Here is a 23,349-nt window from a genome sequence, read left to right as displayed (position 1 = left end):
GGCTTCAGGAGAAATAGCTCTGATACGGAACTAAACTTTGAACGGACAGAATATTTAAGCAAAATAAAGCTGTTTAAACCTGAAGAGATAGAAATACCTTTAACTGACAAATTTGAAGGTTCCTCCTACCTCACCTTCTCCTACCCTTTTTCTAGTGAGATAGTGGCTGGAAAGCCAGCCCTTTGCTATATTCATTTTTCTCTCCTCCACTCTTTAGACTATGAACTCTTTAAGGACAGAGTCTGTCTTTCAACTGTGTCTTCCTACTGTCTAGCTCAAACGGGAGCCACAAATGGGAGCTGCATATGGAGTTTTACATTTTCTAGCAGCCACACTAAGAACTACAAAGAAACAGGTGAAGTGAATTTAATAATATATTTTATTTAACCCAATATAACTAGAATATTATTGTTACAACAAGTAATCAATCAAAAAATTATTAACGAGATAGTTCCTTTTTTGTACTGTCTTTAAAACTTGGTGTGTATTTTACACTTACGGTATAGCTCACTTTGGACTAGCCACCCTTCAAGTGTTCAAGAGCCATTGCCTTGCCTAGCACTTGCCTTATTGGACAGCGTAGGTCTAGCACAATCCCTGTCACAGAGTAAAAAGAAGACGGTTGTTCAATGGATGAATTTATAATACCAAATGTTATCATTACATCTTCCTGCTTCTTAAGAAACTTTTGCTCCTTTCCAAGTAGGGCACAACAATAAATTATACTTTCCCTTTGATGTACAGCATCTACAGTGCTTTACTAATACTATTGGAATTACATTTAGAAACAATGTAATAAAACATATATATTAACATGTCTTAAAAATGCACATTAGGGCCTTCCCTGGTGGTGCAGTGGTTGAGAGTCCGCCTGCCGATGCAGGGGACACGGGTTCGTGCCCCGGTCCGGGAAGATCCCACATGCCGCGGAGCGGCTGGGCCCGTGAGCCATGGCCACTGAGCCTGCGCGTCCGGAGCCTGTGCTCCGCAACGGGAGAGGCCACAACAGTGAGAGGCCCGCGTACCACACAAAAAGAAAAAAATATATATACATTCAAGTATAACATGCTTATGTCACATTGTAGCTCAAAAATGCTTGCAGCCTCTACCAAAATAAATATATGTATTTTGTCCTCAATTGCATGGAGAGCTCATATATGTGTAGCCTGGTATAATCTACCATTATATTTCACAGAATCACAGAGGCTTGTTTTTTAAAATTCAGTTGAGATGTTCTATATTTATTACTAACCCACTTCATTGTCTGTTGCTTGACTTCCCAATAACCATGCTCACTTTGCTTAATTGGAGATTAATTTGATCAAAAAGACAGTCTGCACCTTGTGGGAATTTCCTGTTGTGCAAAATGAACTTCCTCAAGACTATCTAGCTAATTATTTCCTATTGTGTACTCCTGTAGTTGGAACTATTTGCTATCTTTTTCTAAGGACAAAGCTATATCTTCTTTCTTGTGTTTATCCTTACTGCCTTTCAATGCAATCTAGTATGCCAAGAATGTTTAAAACCCCCTCAAAATTGCTGTTGGTCACAATCAAGCAGTGTCTCTTTCTCTTTGTCACCTAGTTACTCTATGAAGGTATAAATGACATTGATTCTGGAACAGAATGAATGTCATCAGCTACATTGTGGAGTATAACCATTGAGTAGTCCTCTCTCCCAAGTAACTTATGCCACCACTTCACAGTGGTTCCATTGCCAATATGATTGGCCACTTCGCAGCTGAGAATGTCTCTAACTAGGTTAGTATCTATAGTGGATAATGAATTTCACATAAAAGTAATTCTGTGATGCATAGAATCATCAGTGACCCCTTATCAATAGCGTTCCTGGGTCATAATGAAACCGAGGGGGACAGAGATACAAACAACTCTGAACCTGTCATGATCTCCTACCAAAGCTAAGTGCTACAGTGTCTCTATTTGAGAAGATGACGCAGAGTCTAATTTAAGGCCATAATCATCCTCCTTTGGATTCTCCCAAACAGTGTTTCAGTGATTTCCTCCAGCTTGAATTGCTCCTCTCTATCTTCTGGGGGAACTAGGCAGTGCTTATCCTGTGGATTTGCTATACTGAGAATTATGGGACCCCATCCTTCTTTCAACAACCTTTAATTAGACAACTACCGCATATTAAGCTCAGAAAATACAGTGGGGAATGGGCCATATGGAGCCCCTTCCTTCAGAATATATGGGCTAGCAAAAATCCTAGAATCAGGACCAACTCCCTGCTTAGGCAAGGCCCTTTACCCTCCTCATTGGTGTCTAATCCCAAACCATCCTGTTTTAGGTTTAGTTAGTTTGTATAAAGGTGACAATACTGAGTATCTGCAAATCTGGTATTTAGAATATTTACAAAATTACAAATTCTTGGTGACGTATTCTGCTCCAATTTGTCATGCAGGCACACTTGGATGCTCTGGGAAACTAGAAAACGTTAAGATTGAATTCAAATCAAGTATTTCAGAAATTTTACAGGTGAAGCCTAGCTCTGGTTGCTAGGCAACCTGACAGACTCTCCAGCAGGGACCAAATTGCCTTCCACACTTGACCATCTCTCCCCAGCGGTGGGACGTGGAGGCCTCATTGGCTCACATCTCCTCTCACTGGGTTCCAATTGGCCGGAGAACCTCTCACTCCGCTCCCGTTGGCTCTCGCCGTCTCTCGCTGCTCTGTCATTGGTAGGCCGGCTCTCGGGCCACCACACGTCACTCTCTCACCCCATTTCCTCGGCCCTCCGGCTTTGACCCCGCCCCTTCCCCCGCCCTTCCAGCCACGAGGGAACACCCCAGCGAGTGCCCGCCTCTAGTTTCCTTCGGATTGGTTGAAACCGGACAGGGAGGCGGGCGCTACCGGCCTACTCTGCCGGTCACGATTGGCTGCTAGGTCCATGGTCCCGCCTCCCACCGACTCCGGGCCGTGCCGGAGTCTGGTGGGTCGGCGGCTATAAAGCTGGTGGGGAGGGGAGGCGCCGCGGATTGCATCTTCGTTGGTCGTTCCTTTTCCACGGCCACTGCCCGCTCACATTTCGGTGAGTGTCCGAGTGGAGGAAGAAACCTGGGCTGCTGAGGCCCTGCGAGCAGGGTGAGGGCCCAGCGGATCCGTGTCCTTGACTAGGCCTGAAGGAGCTCCGGTTCCGCCAGGGTCTGGGCTGAGGCGTGGACCTAGCCCGGGAGGATGGGGCACCGTGAGCGGGGGCCGTGCAGGGCGTCCCCTGTCAGGGACCTGGGGCCGACCGCGGTGGGTCCTAGGAGGGGCCGGGGCCACTGATGTGGGCAGGCGAGTCGCAGAGGGGAGAAGGAGAGAGGGCATTGAGGGCTAGGCTTCTGATGACATAGGAGCTGGAGGTGCCAGGGGAGTGGCTGTGACCGCCTTGAGGGGATGGGGGGCCCACATGAGGGGGACGAGAAAGGAGTTGGACTGTCAAGGTGTTCCCGGAGCCTTGGCTTAGGGGTGGACGCCGAAGGATGGGGAAGATCACGCTTAGATGGAGGCTTGTAGGTTGGCAGGGGGTGTGTCCTCCTGCCACAGATTAGAGAGTTGCTGGGAGAAAGGGAAGTGGGCAGCATTACTCTTCGTCCCTAGCTCAGGTGCGAGAAAGCATCACAACCGTGGTTTAACCTGGTTGAGTACTTTGAATTCTTGACTGCTTCGGTCTGTGCTTGTTTCAGGTATCACAGATTCCTGCTTCCTACTTTCCCGCCTCCATATTTTTAATGCCCATTAAGATATATATATAGGTTTCCTCGGTGTTTTGAAATTTCGTATCTCCCTCCTGCCAGTAGCCTCAGGACCAACCAGACTTGCTATGATGATGTAATGGGCAGGCAAGCACAGGGTCTTCACCCACAATAGGTTTGGGTTGAACCAAGGACATTTCAAAGCTTGGTATATGGAGTCTTTGAAAAACTTGTGTCCTGCCCTGACCAGTGGTAGAGAAAGAATTACTCTGACCCACCCTGGAGGAGAGAGAGATTTGGACAACAGGTAGAGTGAGGCTGGCCCGGCTGGTCATGCTCGCCCCGTGGCCTTGGTTTAGCGCATCACAGGCTTCTTTGCTCACCTCTGCTGCAACTCTGCCCTCCTGCTGATGCTCTTGCCAAACTGCTGCAGTGGATGATGTGTTCTGGCTGCTGCTGAGTAACATTTGCTCTGTTTCAGGGATGAATCATGAAAAACAATGGCAAGGTAAATGACAAGATTGAGACAAATGGAAGTGCCTGTATAGTTAGCAGATTTTTCCTTCTGAGGTGGAGTTTGGACTTTTATTGCACAGATTTGTTAGAAGACTAATTGAAAGTCCTTAACCTGTATCTTTGCCAAATGGTTCTTTGCAGCTTGAGACATCTAAGCAGTTTGTGTTCTTTATGTTTAAAATTTCAGTTATTTTTCTGTGGATACGGAGGGCAGGGATAGCATATCTTATGGGAAAGGAGAAAGACTTTCTTTTCTGTGTGTCTAAACTTTGTAGGTCTCTCTCCTAAGTTTGTAAGTTTGCCCGTAAATCAGTTCGAGTTTAGTTCAGTTCAATTCTAGTTTAGTCAGTAACCGTAGTTCTCAGAAGGTGTTTCCGACGGGGAGAGCTAAATGGTATTATGTTTAGGGCCATAGAAGGCCACGTCATCTGTTAGACTAATCCTGGGCCTTGTTTTTCATTTTGTTTTTTTCTTAAATATTCCTTCAGGGTGCTTTTACATCTTGTTTCTCGTAACTGTGGGATTGATTTTGAGATTTTTTTTTGATTGAGATTTTAGATAGCTTTTCTCACAGGAAATGCAAAACCCTGATATTGGTGTAATGTGTGTTTCATGGGTACCCTAGCATTATTTAAAACAGTGGTAAGTCAGTGGAACTGAATGCAGGGAGATGCACTGGGGTTGTGGATGGAGGAGCTTGATGGGCTATATATCAGAATCTCTATTTAGTTTCATTTGGAAAGGAATATAGAGTCATAATTTTATGCTGGGTTATTAAAAAAACCCAAATATCATAGAAGGGTGTGATATTTTTGTTTCTCAAGACATAGAGATAAAAAAATGTTAGATTAAAAACATGTTACCCAATCTAATGGGAGGGTGGTAGGACTCAATTCCTAATAATTTAGTCAACCCTAAAAGCTTAGCTTGTGGTGATGTCCACTTGCTGTTAACTGAGTGTAGTGAGAGCAGTAGAGGAGAAGCTAATCTTCCAAAGCTCACAGGCTTCATCTTTGCAGGGTTCGTGGTTGGGGGTGTGTGCATTTGGGAATGATTGTAAGACCGACAAATGTTCTCTTCTGATTCCATTTGAACTCCTTACATTTTTCAAGGAATAATTGAAACCTACCATTTGCTTTGAACAGCAGCAGTAGAAAGCCAATTTTCTTAAACTTCTGGACACTGTTTGGTGCTGCAGCTCATGTTGAAAGTGATAGTGAAGAGCTCAGTAATGAGGGCCGCTGCTATTGCGTACTTGAATCTAAAAGATTTTTCCTCTAATTATAACTCCAAATTCAGCCCCTCAAAAAATAGCAATTCTACTGTTGGTGGGAATGTAAATTGATACAGCCACTGTGGAGAACAGTAAGGAGGTTCCTTAAAAAACTACAAATAGAACTACCATATGACCCAGCAATCCCACTACTGGGCATATACCCTGAGAAAACCAAAATTCAAAAAGAGTCAGTACCACAATGTTCATTGCAGCTCTATTTACAATAGCCAGGAGATGGAAGCAACCTAAGTGTCCATCATCGAATGAATGGATAAAGAAGATGTGGCACATATATACAATGGAATATTACTCAGCCATAAAAAGAAACGACATTGAGCTATTTGTAATGAGGTGGATAGACCTAGAGTCTGTCATACAGAGTGAAGTAAGTCAGAAAGAGACAAACACCGTATGCTAACACATATATATGGAATTTAAGGGAAAAAAAATGTCATGAAGAACCTAGGGGTAAAACAGGAATAAAGACACAGACCTACTAGAGAATGGACTTGAGGATATGGGGAGGGGGAAGGGTAAGCTGTGACAAAGCGAGAGAGAGGCATGGACATATATACACTACCAAACGTAAGGTAGATAGCTAGTGGGAAGCAGCTGCATAGCACAGGGAGATCAGCTCGGTGCTTTGTGACTGCCTGGAGGGGTGGGATAGGGAGGGGGGGAGGGAGGGAGACGCAAGCGGGAAGAGATATGGGAAAAGAAAAAAAAAATAGCAATTCTGTGTGCCCTTTACTCCAAAGTCTAAAAGGGATTTCAAAAGAATCAAAATATAGCCCTTCTCCCAATAGGAGTCTAAGTACCCAGTATTCTTAAGAAGACTGCCAATAACTAGTTTTCCATTGAGAGTAGAATATGAAGGCTTCAGTGTAGGTGTGAATGACATACCTGCTGTAGGAGTGCAGGGCCGTGATTAGAAAGCTCTAGGAAACCTTCCTGGAAGAGGGAGCTTAAAACAGGACCTTGAAATATGAGTAGAATCTCTGATAAGCAGACCAGTCCCTCTGGGGGGAGGCAGGGTGTCTGTGATTTTTACTTAGGGAACTAGACCGGAGTTGTACAGGTGTGGGCAAGGCTTTCCTAACAGTCGTTTTGCTTGCTTGCTCCTAAGGAGGAAAGGGTCATTCTCAGTTAAAAAGGATTCCTGGATTTCTCTCCTGTAATAGTGAAAAAGATCAGCAGGTAACTGCTTGTGGTTTATCGTGTACCAAAATGTGTACTGGGTGAACTTCTCCGACCATTTGTTTGAATCAAGGCTAACGAGGGAGCCAGAAGGAGGAATTCAGAACACTGAACAAACCCCAGGAGAAAGTTGATTGGCCCTAGGCAGTCTTATCATTCTTCAGTTTTAATCTTTGCCAAACTCGAAACGCCTGTATTTCAGCTCAGGAGTCTCCTCCAAACATGCTTTGTGATAACCTGCCCAGCCGCTTGTGATTCATAAACTGCTGTCTGAGCCACGCTGCTTCCCTCTATCACTTGCTCTGAAAAGACCTTCTGTTAGAAATAAGCTGATGACCTGCTTGCGACTTCGGCACTGCTGTTTTAGTCAGGATAGAGAACGCTCCTAGCAATTGCAGAAGAGAATGGAAAGCCTAATCCCTTTCTGATTGACTCTTCCCCAAAGTGGCATTGATTGCTCCATTTCCTTTCCTGGACTCCAGGCCTCTCTTTCTCCTGAGAGCTTAAGTAGCATGGCAGTCCTCTGTGAATCTTCTTTCTTCTGTCTTTCTTTGCTTGCTTTTGTGCGCTGGAGTTCTCTTTCTCCCTTCTCCCTCCTGCTCTCTCTGCCTTCCCACCTAACCTCCCTCCCCAGTTTAAATAATCAAAATTGAAAGAGGGAATATTGGCAGTTCAAGAGAAATGTCCTTGATGAAAATAGTGTCAAATGCATATGCAAATGTGGTTTCAAGAAGAAATATTAAGTTATTTAAATAGTCTCAACACTTAAGAAGGAATCATGTCCCCGCCCCCCCTCCACCAGTGAGAACTAGTCCCCATGGAATGCTTAATTTGCAGATTACAAAGGGATAATTTGAGAGAATAAGGAACAAAAAGTTATTTTCTCAAAATGTATATATCATCCTGGAATCAGAGGTTTTTTGGAATATAGAAGTCTTTTCCCACAAACCTCAGTATCGATTTATGGGATGGGGGTGGTGAACTTAATGAAGGGAAAGGAACTAAGTCTCTAAGCTCTTAAATGATCTAATCGTGTAAAAGAAGTAAAGCTTTACTAAACAGCAGCTGAGGGTAGTCTCCAGTTAATCAGGCAAGGGCGGATGCTATATTCACCAACAATTAAATAGAGAGCAAAGGTAATTAATTGTTTGCGTTAAACAGGAACTGTTGTCTCAAGTAGCAACCCTTCAAAACAGGTGGACTGAGGAAAATGGTCCAAAGCATTTTGTTTCCACATCATTTTGTTTCCACAGAATTTAAATGATGATAAAGCTTAATGCTCCTTGGTCTTGATATCAAATAACTACCTTTTTAACCAAGCACTAAGGGGAAAATCACTTTCTAAAAGGTTGGGGCAGGTGAAAGTGACCATGTTGAAAACTAGGAGCGTAAGATTAAATAAATGAAGATAATTAGGTCTTGCTAGAAAGATACATATTTTGTTTGAAAAATACTGAGAGCTAGGATAATAGTAAATGCTTTATATTATTCCCATATTTTATCTTCTCAACCATCCTTCACAATGAACTGGGAGGGCAGGTATTAGCTCCATTTTACAGATGAGGAAATTGAAGCTCAGAGAGGCACAAATTGTTCAAGTCACAAACTCCCAAGTGCAGAGCAAGCTCTTGAATATGTAAGCCTCTTTACTCCAGAAATGTATTAGCCTAGTACAACTCATTTATATTCCTTTCCCCCAATTCTTGAAAACCCTAATTTAGTAAAGAAGACTACAACTCTCCCAGCATCATATTTGGTTTAAAGCCTGAATCAGTGATAGAACTACTCACGTCAGTTCATTACCAGGATCGAACCTACCACTGTAAGAGCTAATAAGATAAGGAGAAAAATGTTTTATAAGCCTTAAGTACCATTTTTTCTAAGCAAAGTCAAACTCTGTTCTACATAATGTAATTGGACAAGGAAATGTTTCTTTGAACTCACTTTGAATTGGAGTCATTATTTGAATTTGTGTGGTGATTTATGACTTTAAAAGAGGTTCTTATTTGAAATTCCTAGTGCCTGAAGGAGGAAACAGAGTGACAGACCTGGAGACTGCCGTTCTTTATCCCTCGCACAGGTATGGCATCCTGTCATGCTGCTAACGGAAAGTGCACCTTTCTAATGGAAGGGGGAAATTTAATTTTTATCCTGAGACAAATAACCATTTGTGTACACCGCACATTCTTAAAACCCATGCTAGGATTACACCTTGTCTTTAAACATTAGTTAATGCCATAATGCTTCAGGAGACTGATTTTGTGTTTGTGAGACTAATGTTTAAAATCTAGAAACTAATCTTAAAAATAAGTGTTCACTCATAAGAGAAAAAAATCTAGATAATAAAATGTAACCGTATAAACTGCTTAGTCAGAAACAATCACAGGTAAGCATGTGTGCCAATAGTGCTTTCTGAATTACAGCCTCGAAAGATATCCATCAGGGCTGTAGATTGAATGTTTATGTAAGATTGGACAGTGGTTACATATGTGTTTGAACCAATAATCTAAATATTTGCAGCTATTGCTTTCTTCTATTACCATGGAGCTCCTCTTATGAGTCTGCTTTTTTCAAAAGATTAAGAATACATGCAGGTAATTTTTTAAACTGTCAGATGTTTAAACTGTATTCTATTTAGAAAATTTTTGTGATATTTAGAATAGTGAATTAACCAGAATATCCCATTCTTTGACTAAAGTTAATGCTATAATGTGAACATACCAGGTCTTTAGCTGGCCTTTTTTTCTTTTTTTTCTCTTTTTCTAATTTTTCTGGCCTACTTCAGAGAGCATTTGAGAGCACAACATAAGAGCACACAACAGGATAGTTAAAAGTAAAGATTATAGACCCTATAAAAAAAAAAAAAAAAAGATTATAGACCCTAAACTATACCAATCTTTTTGTTGTTCAAAATGCCATGAAGGCAGTTACTCCCTGTATTAATTTCTCTCTTTTTTTCTACTTTTCTCACTCTCCCTCAATTTCAACCAAAAGGTAAATATTTCAAATTAGATGGTGTTTTACCAGGAATGTAATGAAAACACCTTGGCTGTCAAAAATCCTCAGAGAACGAGCAATATTGACTGAGTTCAGACAATGTAAAAATTTTTTCCACATCAAGATCAGAGGCATGATTCGCTTTCATGAGTCGCTCTGATGGGTATGGGCTATTTTAGTTTAGCTACCTTTTTTTCCCCTCAAATGAAACAAGTCACTTATTTAACTCTAGGAGGCTTAAAAATAGAGTTACACCTTACTTAGTAAGTACCATATAGCAGTGACTAATCAGAGCTAGTTAGATTATGGTAAATATGGAGTAATTCTGGAATTAAAGCCTTCTTTCTGGCTTTTCATAAACTGGTTTATATCTTCAGAAGATTATATATATATTTGTCCATTTTATTTCCAACAGCACTGCAAGCTGTTGGGCCAGGCAGGGAAAATTATACTGTCCTCAGCATGTTTAGAGCGGTTTGAAGAGTTGAAAAGAATCTAAAGGTTAACCTTGTGGGAAAGGCTGGGAAGGTAGTTAATCCTACTGCCTCTGCTTTGGTGACTTAAAGGGTAGCATATAGGAGGGGTTCTTCTATAAGTATGTGGACTGTGTTTTTGTTTTTAACACTAGTTGAGTTTTTTTCTGTGGACTATGCAGAGGACTTTAACCTATTTTACTATAAACTTAGAATCTGCCTTATGACATATTAGATAGTCCCTTTATGTCTTCATTTCAACTTCAGTGTAGCAGAGTTTAGATTATCATAAAATTGATGGGTTTGCATGGAACAGGGGAAAGATAGGACAAACTGGAGAGGTGCTTCTCTGTTCACTTGTGTATCTGACAGTGAGTGATTCTGTCAAGAAATAAAACAGTGGAGGCTAGAAATCTGAAGTCATCCTCAGTACTTCATCCTTTTCCTACTATCTAGTCAGTCACAATTTCTGCCAGTTTTCTGCTTCCATATTTTTTTGAAGCTGTTCCTTTACTCTTCATGTAGTAATTGATGTAGTTAATGACCTACATCTCATTGGGCTTCTGTATCAGCTTCCTAACTCAGATCCATTCTCCACAGAGCACCAGTGACTGTGTAAAATGGTGACTCTCAAACTTTTCTGACTATGACCCTCAGTAAGGAATCCACAATTGCAACCCAGGATATGTGTGAATAATTGAGACAAAATTTTCATGAAAATTTCTTGTATTTAGAAGGAAGATTTTCTTAAGACCTTTGACTTAGATCTTGTGATTATATTTCCAGGTGCTTATTTTTCAGGTTTTACTATACTCATACCTTGATAACCTATGGGCTAAGGATAGATCTCATGATTTAAGGACAGCTTCTCTGCTTTAGATACTTTCTCAAGATTTCAATAATTAGCAACGCACTATGGCAATAGTCTGTAATTTCATTATCCCTAATGCTACACCTGAGTTGGCAGAGTGGCAGAGGACAAATGACATAGATACAGGATTTGCCTTTTGTCAGTGGCAGCAGCAGCAAGAGTGTGGGGCTTTGGCTCTAACTCAGCAGCAGAGGTGCTGGGACCAGGAGCTCTGGCAGCCTCAGTAGGAATGTGAGCTCATGGGGTCTGAATAGTAACCACCTTCCTCCCCTTTGCTCCTCTAGCCCAGCCAACAAGTTGGTAACCATTTCCCTGTATTAAATCCTCCTCTGTTAGAAATATCTAGAATAATTTCTCTTTTTCTGATTGATACAACCTCTAAAGAAATTGAGGCTCTGATAGGTTATGTGACTTACCCATAGGCCATAGCAACACTCTTGAGTGGCTAGCACATTTTCTTTTTACTGTTGGTAAATAAATCTAGACACTAGTTTACAGTGTGGCAACAGTCCAACTTTTTAAGGCCCTTTTTCAAACAGAAGGGGTTGTTTTAAGAGGTGTTATCTAAGATGCCACACAAATAATGTGTGGATTATCAGTTTTCAAATTTGAATCTGTTTTGGGGTTTTTTTGCCTGATTTAGAAGCTAAGTGATAACCTTGTGATTTTATGATCATTTATTGCCTATACACCAGCTGTAGAAAGTATAGAATATTGACTTTTGACTGTTATGGGTCCAGAAACTTGTCTTTGCTTTAAATTTTAATCATTTGGGTTCTGGGTGGGGCTTCTTTGGAAAGCTGGGATTATAATAGCAGGGGCCTTGAGTAGATTGCTATGGTAGACTTGACAGTGTGGCTTTTCTACTTACTGGTATTGTTTAGATCAATAAAGACTGCAATATTGTTTGTTCTAACAGTTTTAAAGTCCCATAAAGTCAATAGCTATGAATAATCAATATACCTATGATAAATGAATGAATGACTTTTTTTAAACTTTTTGAGGGGCCAGGAATAGATCAGATACTTGACTTCTGATTTGTGGGCCTTATTACTAAATTGTCATTGTATTTTATCTTACAGTTCTTTACAACATAGAAGAATCTTATTTGAGTTTTCTTTACCTCTAATAATCATATTTTAAATCAAAATATATCCAGCTCTGAATAAAGTGCAAGCCTTTCTAAAAGATGATAATTTTTTTGTTTTGTTTGGCCTTGCCCTGGGGCATGCAGGATCTTAGTTCCCCAACCAGGAATTGAACCTGTGCCCCCTGCAGTGGAAGCGTGGAGTCTTAACCACTGGGCCACCAGGGAAGTCCCTAAAAGATGATAATTTTAAATAATAATGGAGTTAATAATAACTCCAGTCATACTATAATTACTACTTTCACATATTAAAATTGACCCCCTAAGTAAACTAAACTTAGAAATTAATATTTTAGGTGATAATGAAAGTCTCAATGTTGATTTCTTAAGTTTGAACTTGACAGTCTGCAACCTATAATCTACAACAATGTTTTTTCTGTTTTTCTTTCTAAAGTTCTTTCACCATGCCTGGGTCACTTCCTTTGAACACAGAAGCCTGCTGGCCAAAAGATGTGGGGATTGTTGCCCTTGAGATCTATTTTCCTTCTCAATATGTTGATCAAGCAGAGTTGGAAAAATATGATGGTGTAGATGCTGGAAAGTATACTATTGGCCTGGGCCAGGCCAAGATGGGCTTCTGCACAGATAGAGAAGATATCAACTCTCTTTGCATGACTGTGGTCCAGAATCTTATGGAGAGAAATAGCCTTTCTTATGATTGCATTGGGCGGCTAGAAGTTGGAACAGAGACAATCATCGACAAATCAAAGTCAGTGAAGACGAATTTGATGCAGCTCTTTGAAGAGTCTGGGAATACGGATATAGAAGGAATAGACACAACTAATGCGTGCTATGGAGGCACAGCTGCTGTCTTCAATGCTGTTAACTGGATTGAGTCCAGCTCTTGGGATGGTATGTTACATATTATTCCAAAGAAACTCTCCTTGAAGGTGAAAACGCCCAAATGACCTTTAATTAATGCCGTATGCACACTTACCAGTTATGCTTGTTTGAACATGTTCAGAAAGATAGCTATGACTTTCAGCTTATCTGAATTATGAATTGGTTATCTTTATCATGTAGGACAAAATTATCTATCAAAATTTAGTCAGAATTTTTTTTTTCTTTACCAAAGATGGGGAAAGGATATTCTGGGAAAATATAACAGATTCAGTTTATATGTATGATATTTAGAGTGTTGATCACATTCTTGTATATAATACAAAATATTTTTCAGGACGGTATGCCATGGTAGTTGCAGGGGATATTGCTGTATATGCCACAGGAAATGCTCGACCTACAGGTGGAGTTGGAGCCGTTGCTATGCTAATTGGGCCTAATGCTCCTTTAATTTTTGAACGAGGTGAGTGTCTGGGAAAGCATTTTTTTTAATTTGTACAATATGCTGAGAAATTTGAAAATAAAAATAGAAGCTAGTACTTGGTGATCATTAAATGCAGGCACTACCTGCTAAGTGCTTTATGTGTATTATCATATTTAGTCTTCATAGCAATTGTATGAGGTAAGTGATGTCATCCCCACTTTACAGAGGAGTAAAATGGGTTTAAGTTGGGTTTAAGTAATAACTGGGAGACATAACTTAGCCATAGTCATACAATAATTTGTTTTCAGTTCAGTAGAGCAGTTATGATCTCCTGGTTAGGTATATGAAACTTGCATAAAATGTTGTATATCCAAAGAGTCTTAGGCCTGTCCGTGGATATTGTTATGCTTCATTTGAATTACATATTGGTTTCACCTTGTGACTTCTCTTCTGTGAGTAGTGAGTTGACTAGATTAAAGGGAAGTTCCCAGATGATGCAATATGCTTACTAACATACATCAGAAAGCAGAGATACATGGACCTCTTTCTTTTTTGTTCTAATAGGACTTCGTGGGACACATATGCAACATGCCTATGACTTTTACAAGCCTGATATGCTTTCTGAATATCCTATAGTAGATGGAAAACTGTCCATTCAGTGCTACCTCAGTGCATTAGACCGCTGCTATTCTGTCTACCGCAAGAAGATCTATGCCCAGTGGCAGAAAGGTGGGCTTTATCTATTTTCCTCGGTTTTGTTATCTGTTGAAGGCAGTATAATGTGCCGACTGTCTTTAGTGAGAAACTACTTCTTGGGCATCCTTCATTAGTGTCTCCTTAAACCATTTCTTTCTCACCCACCAAATAGCATAGTTTTCCCATAGTTTCTGGGAATGTGTAATGTAAGAGAACAGGTAAACTTTCCAAATGTAGTGTATTTCTATACAAATACTTAGGATGACTTACCCCCAGTAAGAAAATCAAAAGCAGGGTAAAAGAAAGTAACTTGAATTTTGTACATATTCTGAGAGAGGTATTCTCACAAGGTTTTAGTTTGCAACTGTGATCTGAAGAAAACTCTAATGAAAATAAATTATACCAAAGTGATCCCCCTGCCCACATAGTCTTTTTGCACTTGAGCTGTGAATTCATACTTGCTTTTCTCGTGTCATCATCAATCTCCATCTTTAACCCTGAGAAAGTTCTTGAGGTACCGAGAAGGACAGTATTCGAATTAATGCTATTAAAACACACCATATCATATAAAGTATGCTTTTTCCATAGTCCAACTTTGGGGTAAAAATAATATTCAATAACAGATATTAGGTAACATAGTGGCTTTGCATAAGAAGCATTCTTGAAGTATGTAAAATATCATACTGTTTGCCAGTATTTAACAATACAATGATTTTCTAACTTTTTACTAGGACCCACAGTAAAACGTATCCTTTACATTGTATGTGCAGTTAAATGGAAACTAAAGTGTCATGAAATTTCCTGCCCATGCTGCGGGTTATACAGTTTGCTATTTTCTACTCTAGTCTGTTTCATTAAAAACAAAGCACAAACAAACAAACAAACAAAAACCTCTTAATTATTAAGGTTAAAAAAATATATACTGGCCCTGACCCACTAAATTGATTACACAACCCACTAATGGGTTGTGATAGTTCAGTTTGAAAACCAGTAATACAGTAGTGTATATTGTTCTATTTCTAGATGTCTTTTTGATAAACATTTTAAACTATAGAGATGTTTCATTATACAGTGTATTTTTGGTTGCTGCTTAAAGATATAAAAACATCCCAGCCCTGTTCTAAAATCAAACTTCAAAAGTTAGTGGCTTAAATGAATTTCATAATTTCTTTGGATTTCTCTTTCAGAGGGAAATGATAGAGATTTCACCTTGAATGATTTTGGTTTCATGATCTTCCACTCACCCTATTGCAAACTGGTTCAGAAATCTGTAGCTCGGATGTTGCTGAATGACTTCCTTCATGACCAGAACAGAGATAAAAATAGTATCTACAGTGGCCTGGAAGCCTTTGGGTAAGAGGAATTATGATTTTTTCCCTTCTATGTGAGAGTATTTTTTATATCTGTGAAACCAATATTTGTACAGACATGAAAATTTTAGTCAAAAGAAGTCATCTTGTCTAACCTATTTATGTAATCACTGAAGAAGCTGAGTCCCAGAGAGGTGGTCGCTTACCTACATGAATTCTTTAGTCATTTCTACTCAGATTTTCTGATTTCCTCTTTTTAGATCTGTTGCCATTGTCACCATAATAATATAGCCCCACAAGTGTCTGTATTTATAGAGCAGCCTCTTAACTCTTCTCCCTGCCTCTCCCGAGCCCCTGTGCCCGTATCCATCCTGCACATAGCCACTGCTGACGTCTGCTTTCATGCTCCTTCCACGTTTTCCCCACCTCTACGGCCTCCTAGTATGCTATTCCTGTTAGACTCATTCTGTTTCTCCTTTCCTGTGTCTCTTCTCCTTCTGATAAAATTCTATTCAACTTTTTAAGACTTGGCTCCTATAATGTGACTTTTCTAACTAAATGGACATTATTATGGACTTGAAATAGTAGTATATTCTGTTTGGTGATGACAGCTTTAGTGGGTTATTAACCCATTCAAATTATGTTGTTTTAATTTGATTAAAAACCTTTCAGAAAAAGGACCATATATGTACAACTGTTATATCTTACCTAGCAATTAGCATACTGCTACTTAGTTTTTAATAAATGGGAAATCAGAATCATACACACTTATAGTTAGGTCCAATAAGTAATATAATAAAAATACAGTCTTTGAATAACGTAAGATTTTCTTTTTTCTAAATCTTTCAGGGATGTTAAGTTAGAAGATACCTACTTTGATAGAGATGTGGAAAAGGCATTTATGAAGGCTAGTTCAGAACTCTTCAATCAGAAAACAAAGGCATCTTTGCTTGTGTCAAATCAAAATGGAAATATGTACACATCCTCAGTGTATGGCTCCCTGGCTTCCGTTCTCGCACAGTAAGTATAAATTTCCGCTGATTCACTCCCCTCGTTCGGAGATGTTAGATTTCTAAGACCAGATCTGGTGTCAGGCATGTTGGTGGCAGGTCGCAGAATGGTATTTTATTTCCAGGCTCTCTAGCCTATTGTCTATTGACTTGAAGGACATATGGGATGAGGGTACAATTATTCCAGAGTATTTAATTTCATACTTGCTTTCCTGACTATTGTTCTCATGGCCTTATTATTCTTTTTTTTTTAAATAAATTTATTTATTTATTATTTTTTGGCTGTGTTGGGTTTTTGTTGCTGCATGCAGGCTTTCTCTAGTTGCGGTGAGTGGGGGCTACTTTTTGTTGCAGTGCGCAGGCTTCTCATTGCGGTGGCTTCTCTTATTGCAGAGCGTGGGCTTTAGTAGTTGTGGCACGTGGGCTCAGTAGTTGTGGCTCGCGGGCTCTAGAGCACAGTCTCAGTAGTTGTGGCGCATGAGCTTAGTTGCTCTGCAGCATGTGGGATCTTCCCAGACCAGGGCTTGAACCCGTGTCCCCTGCATTGGCAGGTGAATTCTTAATCACTGCACCACCAGGGAAGTCCTGGTTTTATTATTCTTGACCTACAGTTGAACCCCAGTTGGCAAATAACTTACATTAGGACATGATAACTTTCAAAAACCCCATCATTCCCAGAGAGATGAGAATTCTTGTTTTCAGTCTGCTTACTGTAATAGTAAAGCTTTAGGTTAGATCCCTAGGCCTAGGATGAATTTTATTCCAACTCGTGGTTTTCCACCCATTGTAGTTGGATCAATTAAGCTTTTTAATGTTTTTTTTCCCTCCTACACAGGTACTCACCTCAGCAGCTGGCAGGAAAGAGGATTGGTGTGTTCTCTTATGGTTCTGGTTTAGCTGCCACTCTGTACTCCCTCAAAGTTACACAAGATGCCACACCAGGTAAATGCTGAGTCTTTCAACAAGAATGTCTTGAGAACCTACTGTGGTAAGGTTGACTTAGCAGGCTTCTCAAGTGAGTGCTTGAATCTGTCCTGTAGATCATTATGACATTTTAATCTTCATTACTTCTTTCAACATACTCTCCGAAAATCTGCCTTAACTGGGTAAAGGGCAGGATTATGTCTGAGTCAGAATATCTTTCCTTCCTTCCAAGTCAGAAAAAAATGTATAATCAGCTGAAACTTTTTTTTTCTAATGGCATAGTGTGACTTTTCCTTCTTTGGCAAGTAACTTTATTTTCTCTTTTATCTCATTTTTAAAGGATATGTAGCCAGGGGACGTAGGTAGAGAAAGGGAAGCATACCTATTTAAGGCAGGTGGCTTTTGAGTCTTCACACCAATGACTGAGTCTGATCATATGAGTGAATAATACCAGGTCATTTCTTGGTTGGTTTACTGAGTTGTCTAATGTTTATAAGGGTATGGTCTTAGCTGTATTTAAGGATACTTTTGTGCCTTCCCTGAGCAGGGAGGAGCAAAAATATGGAGAAAAACTGATGGAAGACTTGGCATTACTCTAAAACTGTACTGTAGGTTGACTGTAGACAAGTTATTTATAGTTTCAAATCCCACCTATTTCCTAGCTTGTCTACTGGCTGATACGGAACAAACATTTAGTGAGAGGTCAGCGGAAGCTGTGCCAAATAAATAACAGCTTATCTTTTAACTAAACAATAGCCAGTAGTTCTGCAGAAATGCAAAGTTGTTTTTTTCATTTGGCAACATTTTGTTCAGGCTTTGTGGCATGCTATTTTTAGTCTTTTAATGTTGGAATTATTTGCTGTTTTAGGGTCTGCTCTTGATAAAATAATAGCAAGCTTGTGTGATCTTAAATCAAGGCTTGACTCAAGAACTTGCGTGGCACCAGATGTCTTTGCTGAAAACATGAAGCTCCGAGAGGACACTCATCACTTGGGTAAAAATATTAAATTGTTAATACATACCCAGAAGCCTATTGGAGGGCTCTAATAGCATTCAACATGTGATGTATCAGATTAGTCCAGATATCTAGGTGGGATTCGGTACATACCTGATGTTGGTGAAAATTATGGGGAAATAGCAAATTTTATCTTTAGTTTTATTACCAGATGAGCTGTATGTCATAACTAATTTTTCACATTCTCCGCCTTTCCTTTAGTCAGCTATATTCCCCAGAGTTCAATAGACTCACTCTTTGAAGGAACATGGTACCTAGTTCGAGTAGATGAGAAGCACAGAAGAACTTACGCTCGGCGCCCCTCTCCAAATGATGACACTTTGGATGAAGGCGTAGGGCTTGTGCATTCAAGCACAGCAACTGAGGTAAAGAAAGCTCATTGTGTTTGGTTCTGGGCTTTGACAGGGTAAGGAATTTCTATCCCCAGATCTTAGGGCTTAGGGGATCTAACTGAGATTTAGCAACTTAAAGGAATGTCAATAAAGCAGCGTGATTCAGAGCCAGGGCTCTGGTATTGGATTCTAGCTACGCCATTTTCCAGTTGTATAAAGTGCTTTGCAGTTAAATTATTAGCATTTTTAAGTGCACACTAAATACGAGGTTTTGTTAACAATACCAGAATTTAAACGAAAACTGATCTAGAGAGAAGGCTCACCTGTGGTGTGTGTCTTGGTGAGAGATGAAGTAGGGGCAGGATGTTGAGCCCCTCACATCCCTTCTCTCAGCCTACTGTCTAATCTGTCTCCAGTTGTCAAGAAGGAACAGAAATAGCTATGATTTGAATTCCTATTACGTGCTAGCCACTTTTTTCATTTTCTAATTAATTTAATTTAATTTTTAAATTTAATCCTTAAAAGAACCCCCTTGACCTAAATGATACTGTGCCCATTTTAGAGATGAGGCTGAAAAAAGTTAAATGACTTAACCAGGATCAGAGCCAGCCTTCAGACTGAGGACTTTGAAAACTCTGAAGTTATTAATCTTATCCACTCATCACAAATTTGCTAAATGCATAGTCTTGCTCCTTGAGGTAGCAAGTCAAGCCACAAGTGTTTGAGTTGCAAACACAAGATGTGACAAGTGAAATACTGGGTATGGTGGATCTCTGTGTCCTTCCTCTCCCTTGCTACACGGATAATTGTATAATAAATTCACCATAAAGTAAAGAAGAGATATTTAGCTCCCTCCGTGAAAAGTTATATAGAATATATATTGAGCATAAGCCTCTCCAAAGTTGCCCTCTATCAGTTTTCCTACTAGAACTTTAATTAGCAACTTGACTCTTCCTTAAAAAAAACACTAAGAGGCAACAACTTTTTTCTTTTGATTTTAGCATATTCCAAGCCCTGCTAAGAAAGTGCCAAGACTCCCTGCAACAGCAGCAGAACCTGAAGCAGCTGTCATCAGTAACGGGGAGCATTAAGATACTTCTGTGAGGTGGAGGACTTCGGGGCGGGGGGTATGTATGGGAACGGTTGGGGGAATGGGTTGTCTGGGGACAATTTTAAAGGATTACATGTTGCTTCAATTTTTATGTGACTGACATGGAGCCTGGAAAATTATCGTGTTCTTGGGAAAGTCTCTTTGCTCAGTTTCCTAACATGCTTCCTGTTGTGGTTTAGCCAATGCTTAATGTACTCGAATGATGTTAAGGGCTCTGTAAAACTTCATACCCCTCTGGCCATTTGTATGCATGAAGCTTAGTTTTTAAATGTAGTGTGATGAATTGTGCACTTCTGGCGAAGAAAGCAACGGTACTAGTCTCCAATTTTAATTTTTTTAAACACGTAAGAATTTTATACTTTGAACAAACAAGATTACTGAAAGTTCCTGTGGTTTTTGAAAAAAGTTTCTGGTTTAGGGAATGTGGTCTTAATGAGATGTGCACAAACCCTGTTTAAAAATGGCAAGACAGACATACTCTTTTTCTAGAATTTATGAATCCTAAAGAAGGAGAAGAGTTGGGACAGTTACACTAGTTCTAAAAACCGTTGCTTTAAATCCAGGCCAGCAGTGATGCGTTACTGTAATGACCTCTGTGAACAGAGAGATGCTGGCATTGAGCAGACGTCTGGTATAGAAAACATGGATGTAACTCTAGGTCTGCTCCTGACTCAGTTCAAGGTGTATTTTGCGGAACAACATTGAGATGTTATTGGAGTTGTGTATGAGGAAGTTGGTGGTTGCAATCCTTCTTTGCACCTTATTTTGAAGAATAAATAAAACATTTTTATGTCTGCCTTTTAAAAATTTAAAACAAAAAGGAAGGATAGGGGCAGGGCATTATTATTAGGTTATTTCTGATGCTTCAGTGTTATAAATTCAACTTAAAGACTGACAACCGAAACTCATGTTGTAAGTATCCTTTTTGGTTTTTGTATCTGTTCAATGAAAATTAAGAGGTACAACCGAAGTTTTTACATAGTATGACCAGCCAAAAAGTATCCCACTTCTCAAGGTCTGGAAGTAGGATATATAAAGCATTTTTTCAGACTTTCACCTTAAAAAAAAAAAGAAAAAACCAACAAAAACCATCATATGGAATAAATAAGAAGACTGGTTAGACAGTTTTGTAGATCTTTTTGGTGCTGAACTATGACATGAGCCTTATAGATTGTAAAATAGAGATAGTTGGAACTAATGTACAGAACTAAATTTTTTAAAATTTGCCATTGAATTCTGTGACGTTTCAGTTATCTAAAATAAAGTTACACAAATATAAAATGTAAGTTTCAGATTGCAAGGTAATATGTAATGTAGTGTTTGTAAAATACTCTTTGTCTAATATTAACTAGCGGTGTTTTGATTTGTACAGTCATAATTTGTTAAAATGACTTCATTTTAACATCCACGGATGTAGATTAATAACTTAAGTTCAGATTTAAAGACTGGTGGGAAAATGGTGCATGTAATACTTCTGCAAGTATTGGGAGTTTGGTATGTTTTGAAAAGAGTAATTTAACTTTTGGGGTGTCAGGAAATGGGTTTTCTCAAAGTCCATTGCCGGCAATGGGCAGGTCTACTAATACTGGCACAGAGCATAAACTGTACACCTTATTAACAGTGAGGTGAGTAACTTTGAATAAAGTTTTAGAGAAATACTTCAGATATTTGAGTATTCTTTTTTCCCTCCTGAACTAACAGTTTAGGCAAGAAATCAGCTAATATGTTATTTTAAAATACAGTCATTCATTTCATTTCAGTCCATTAATTCACTAACTCATTAATTCATTATTCAAAAAATGTGCAGACCTGATATAAGCAAGGTACTCTGCTTCCATCAGAAATAAAGATTTACAAGATATATGGTCTTGCCTTCAAGGAGCTATTTGTCTAGTATGGAGGAATTTATACTGATGGTTTATCATTCTTATACTTCAGACAAAGAAATTAACTCCCAAATTGGGTGCTAAGCATGTGTGAATTTCACTATAAATATTTATGAAGAGAGTTATTGTGTTTTCCTAAAAGCAAGGTAAGATTAAGGGTTGGCAATTAAACACTAAAAGCACATTTTACAGCCAGTATAGAGCTGCCATCTAGAGCCTCCAGCCTGAGGGTCTCAGGTTGCTGGTGCTCCCAGAGGTTTTACAAAGAGAATTTCTGCACTGGCAGTAATATTGGACTAGATAATCTCAATCCCTGTGAACTCTTAGGACTGTATGAATTGGGAATTAAACCAGATTATTTTCTAGTACTGATCAGCTATTTTATAATGCTGTCATGTCTAGATTAAATATTTAGTAATAATTTCTTTTGTTTTCTGGGCCAGTCTCCAATATCTCTGGGTCATTTAGAAGATGAGGCCAATGTTCTCTAATTCTACAAATTCTAGGATCCTGATTAATATGGCCTTAAGAATTCTATCCTTCCCCTCCTCCTTTTTGGAATTTGTGCACTTTTTTTTTTTCACCTTCTGGGTTTTGTTTACTTCATGAACAGTGATGAGTATGTTTCAGATTAATGCTGACAACTCAGACAGATGCAGCAGCTCCTTTTGACCCTCCTGTGGCTTAGTTGAAACACTTTATCTCTTGTCTGCTGTTTGAAATGTCGTGGCACACGAAAGTGGAAGTGAAGAGAGCAAGGAATGTAACAGGATCTTTAAACAATTTACAGCTATGTAATCTTGACATAAAAGTGAACACTTTCTTTAAAATTTCTAGCAACTGCTCTTAATTAAATCATAGGTTCCTATTTTTTTCCTAATTGGTGGTGGAGGGAAATAGTTGACCTGTGATTTTTTTTTTTTTTTTTTCCTCCTCAAACTATTTATTACAAGCGTGGTACTGTGGAGATGAAGATTATGAATACCAATCCTCAGGAAGTTTATATATCGGGGTTCTAGCTTATAATTATAAAAAATACATTTTCATTTTAAATGTTTAGAAGTGAAAAACAAGGAATTCACCTTTTTTTTCGGTCTTATTTCATCACTGTGCAGGCATCTACAGTAAAAATAATGGAAGTTTTGATCTAATTTTGCAAAAGCTTCCCTTTGCCTCCAGGTTTTTTTACATGCTATTAAACTAGCACCTCCGACCCATCTTAGCAAAACCTTGTTGATCTTTGGGGTCTCAGCTCAAGATCTGCTTCCTCCCGAAAGGCTGCCTGGACTACCTTAGGAGTAAGCACTTCTCACCCTATGTATCAAATTCCTTATTCAAGCTTGCAAAGTCCTGAGGGATCTGGCCCCTGCCTACTTCAACTCAGTACCACACCCACCAAGGCCTACTATGTTTTCATCCACCCTGCCTTCTCCGTTCCTCAAACATGCCAAGTTTATTCCAGCCTTAGAGCCTTTGATCTATGGATCAGAAACCTTGGGCCCACTTGAGGCCTTCTTTGCCCTGCCTTCTACTCTAGCCACATTTGTGGCAATTGCTTCCATGCAGTCTTTGACCAGGATTTCAGAGAATATGATAGTACCTCCCTCCGGATTCCTGCTACACGCCT

The 23,349-nt window shown here is 39.4% G+C and overlaps 1 protein-coding gene across 2 annotated transcripts; it reads left to right on the top strand.

Moving 5' to 3' along the window:
• Window positions 1-2,927: 2,927 nt before the first annotated feature.
• Window positions 2,928-21,440, top strand: HMGCS1 (3-hydroxy-3-methylglutaryl-CoA synthase 1). 2 transcript variants are annotated; one of them, XM_082652048.1, is made up of 11 exons: window positions 2,928-3,048; window positions 8,706-8,766; window positions 12,569-13,026; window positions 13,352-13,477; window positions 14,003-14,167; window positions 15,322-15,487; window positions 16,294-16,464; window positions 17,290-17,396; window positions 18,247-18,372; window positions 18,595-18,758; window positions 19,727-21,440. In XM_082652048.1, exons 3-11 carry the CDS (start codon window positions 12,579-12,581, stop codon window positions 19,814-19,816), a joined length of 1,563 nt encoding a protein of 520 aa, XP_082508174.1. In that variant the 5' UTR covers window positions 2,928-3,048; window positions 8,706-8,766; window positions 12,569-12,578; the 3' UTR covers window positions 19,817-21,440. The 2 variants fall into 2 exon arrangements, with proteins under 2 accessions (XP_082508174.1, XP_082508173.1); XM_082652047.1 differs by having other exon boundaries at window positions 2,985-3,101.
• The last annotated feature ends 1,909 nt before the right edge of the window (window positions 21,441-23,349 follow it).

This window comes from Grampus griseus (genome assembly GCF_964374135.1).
Source record: "Grampus griseus genome assembly, chromosome: 3".
NCBI lineage: Eukaryota > Metazoa > Chordata > Mammalia > Artiodactyla > Delphinidae > Grampus > Grampus griseus.
This window is presented reverse-complemented; position numbering and strand designations above follow the sequence as displayed.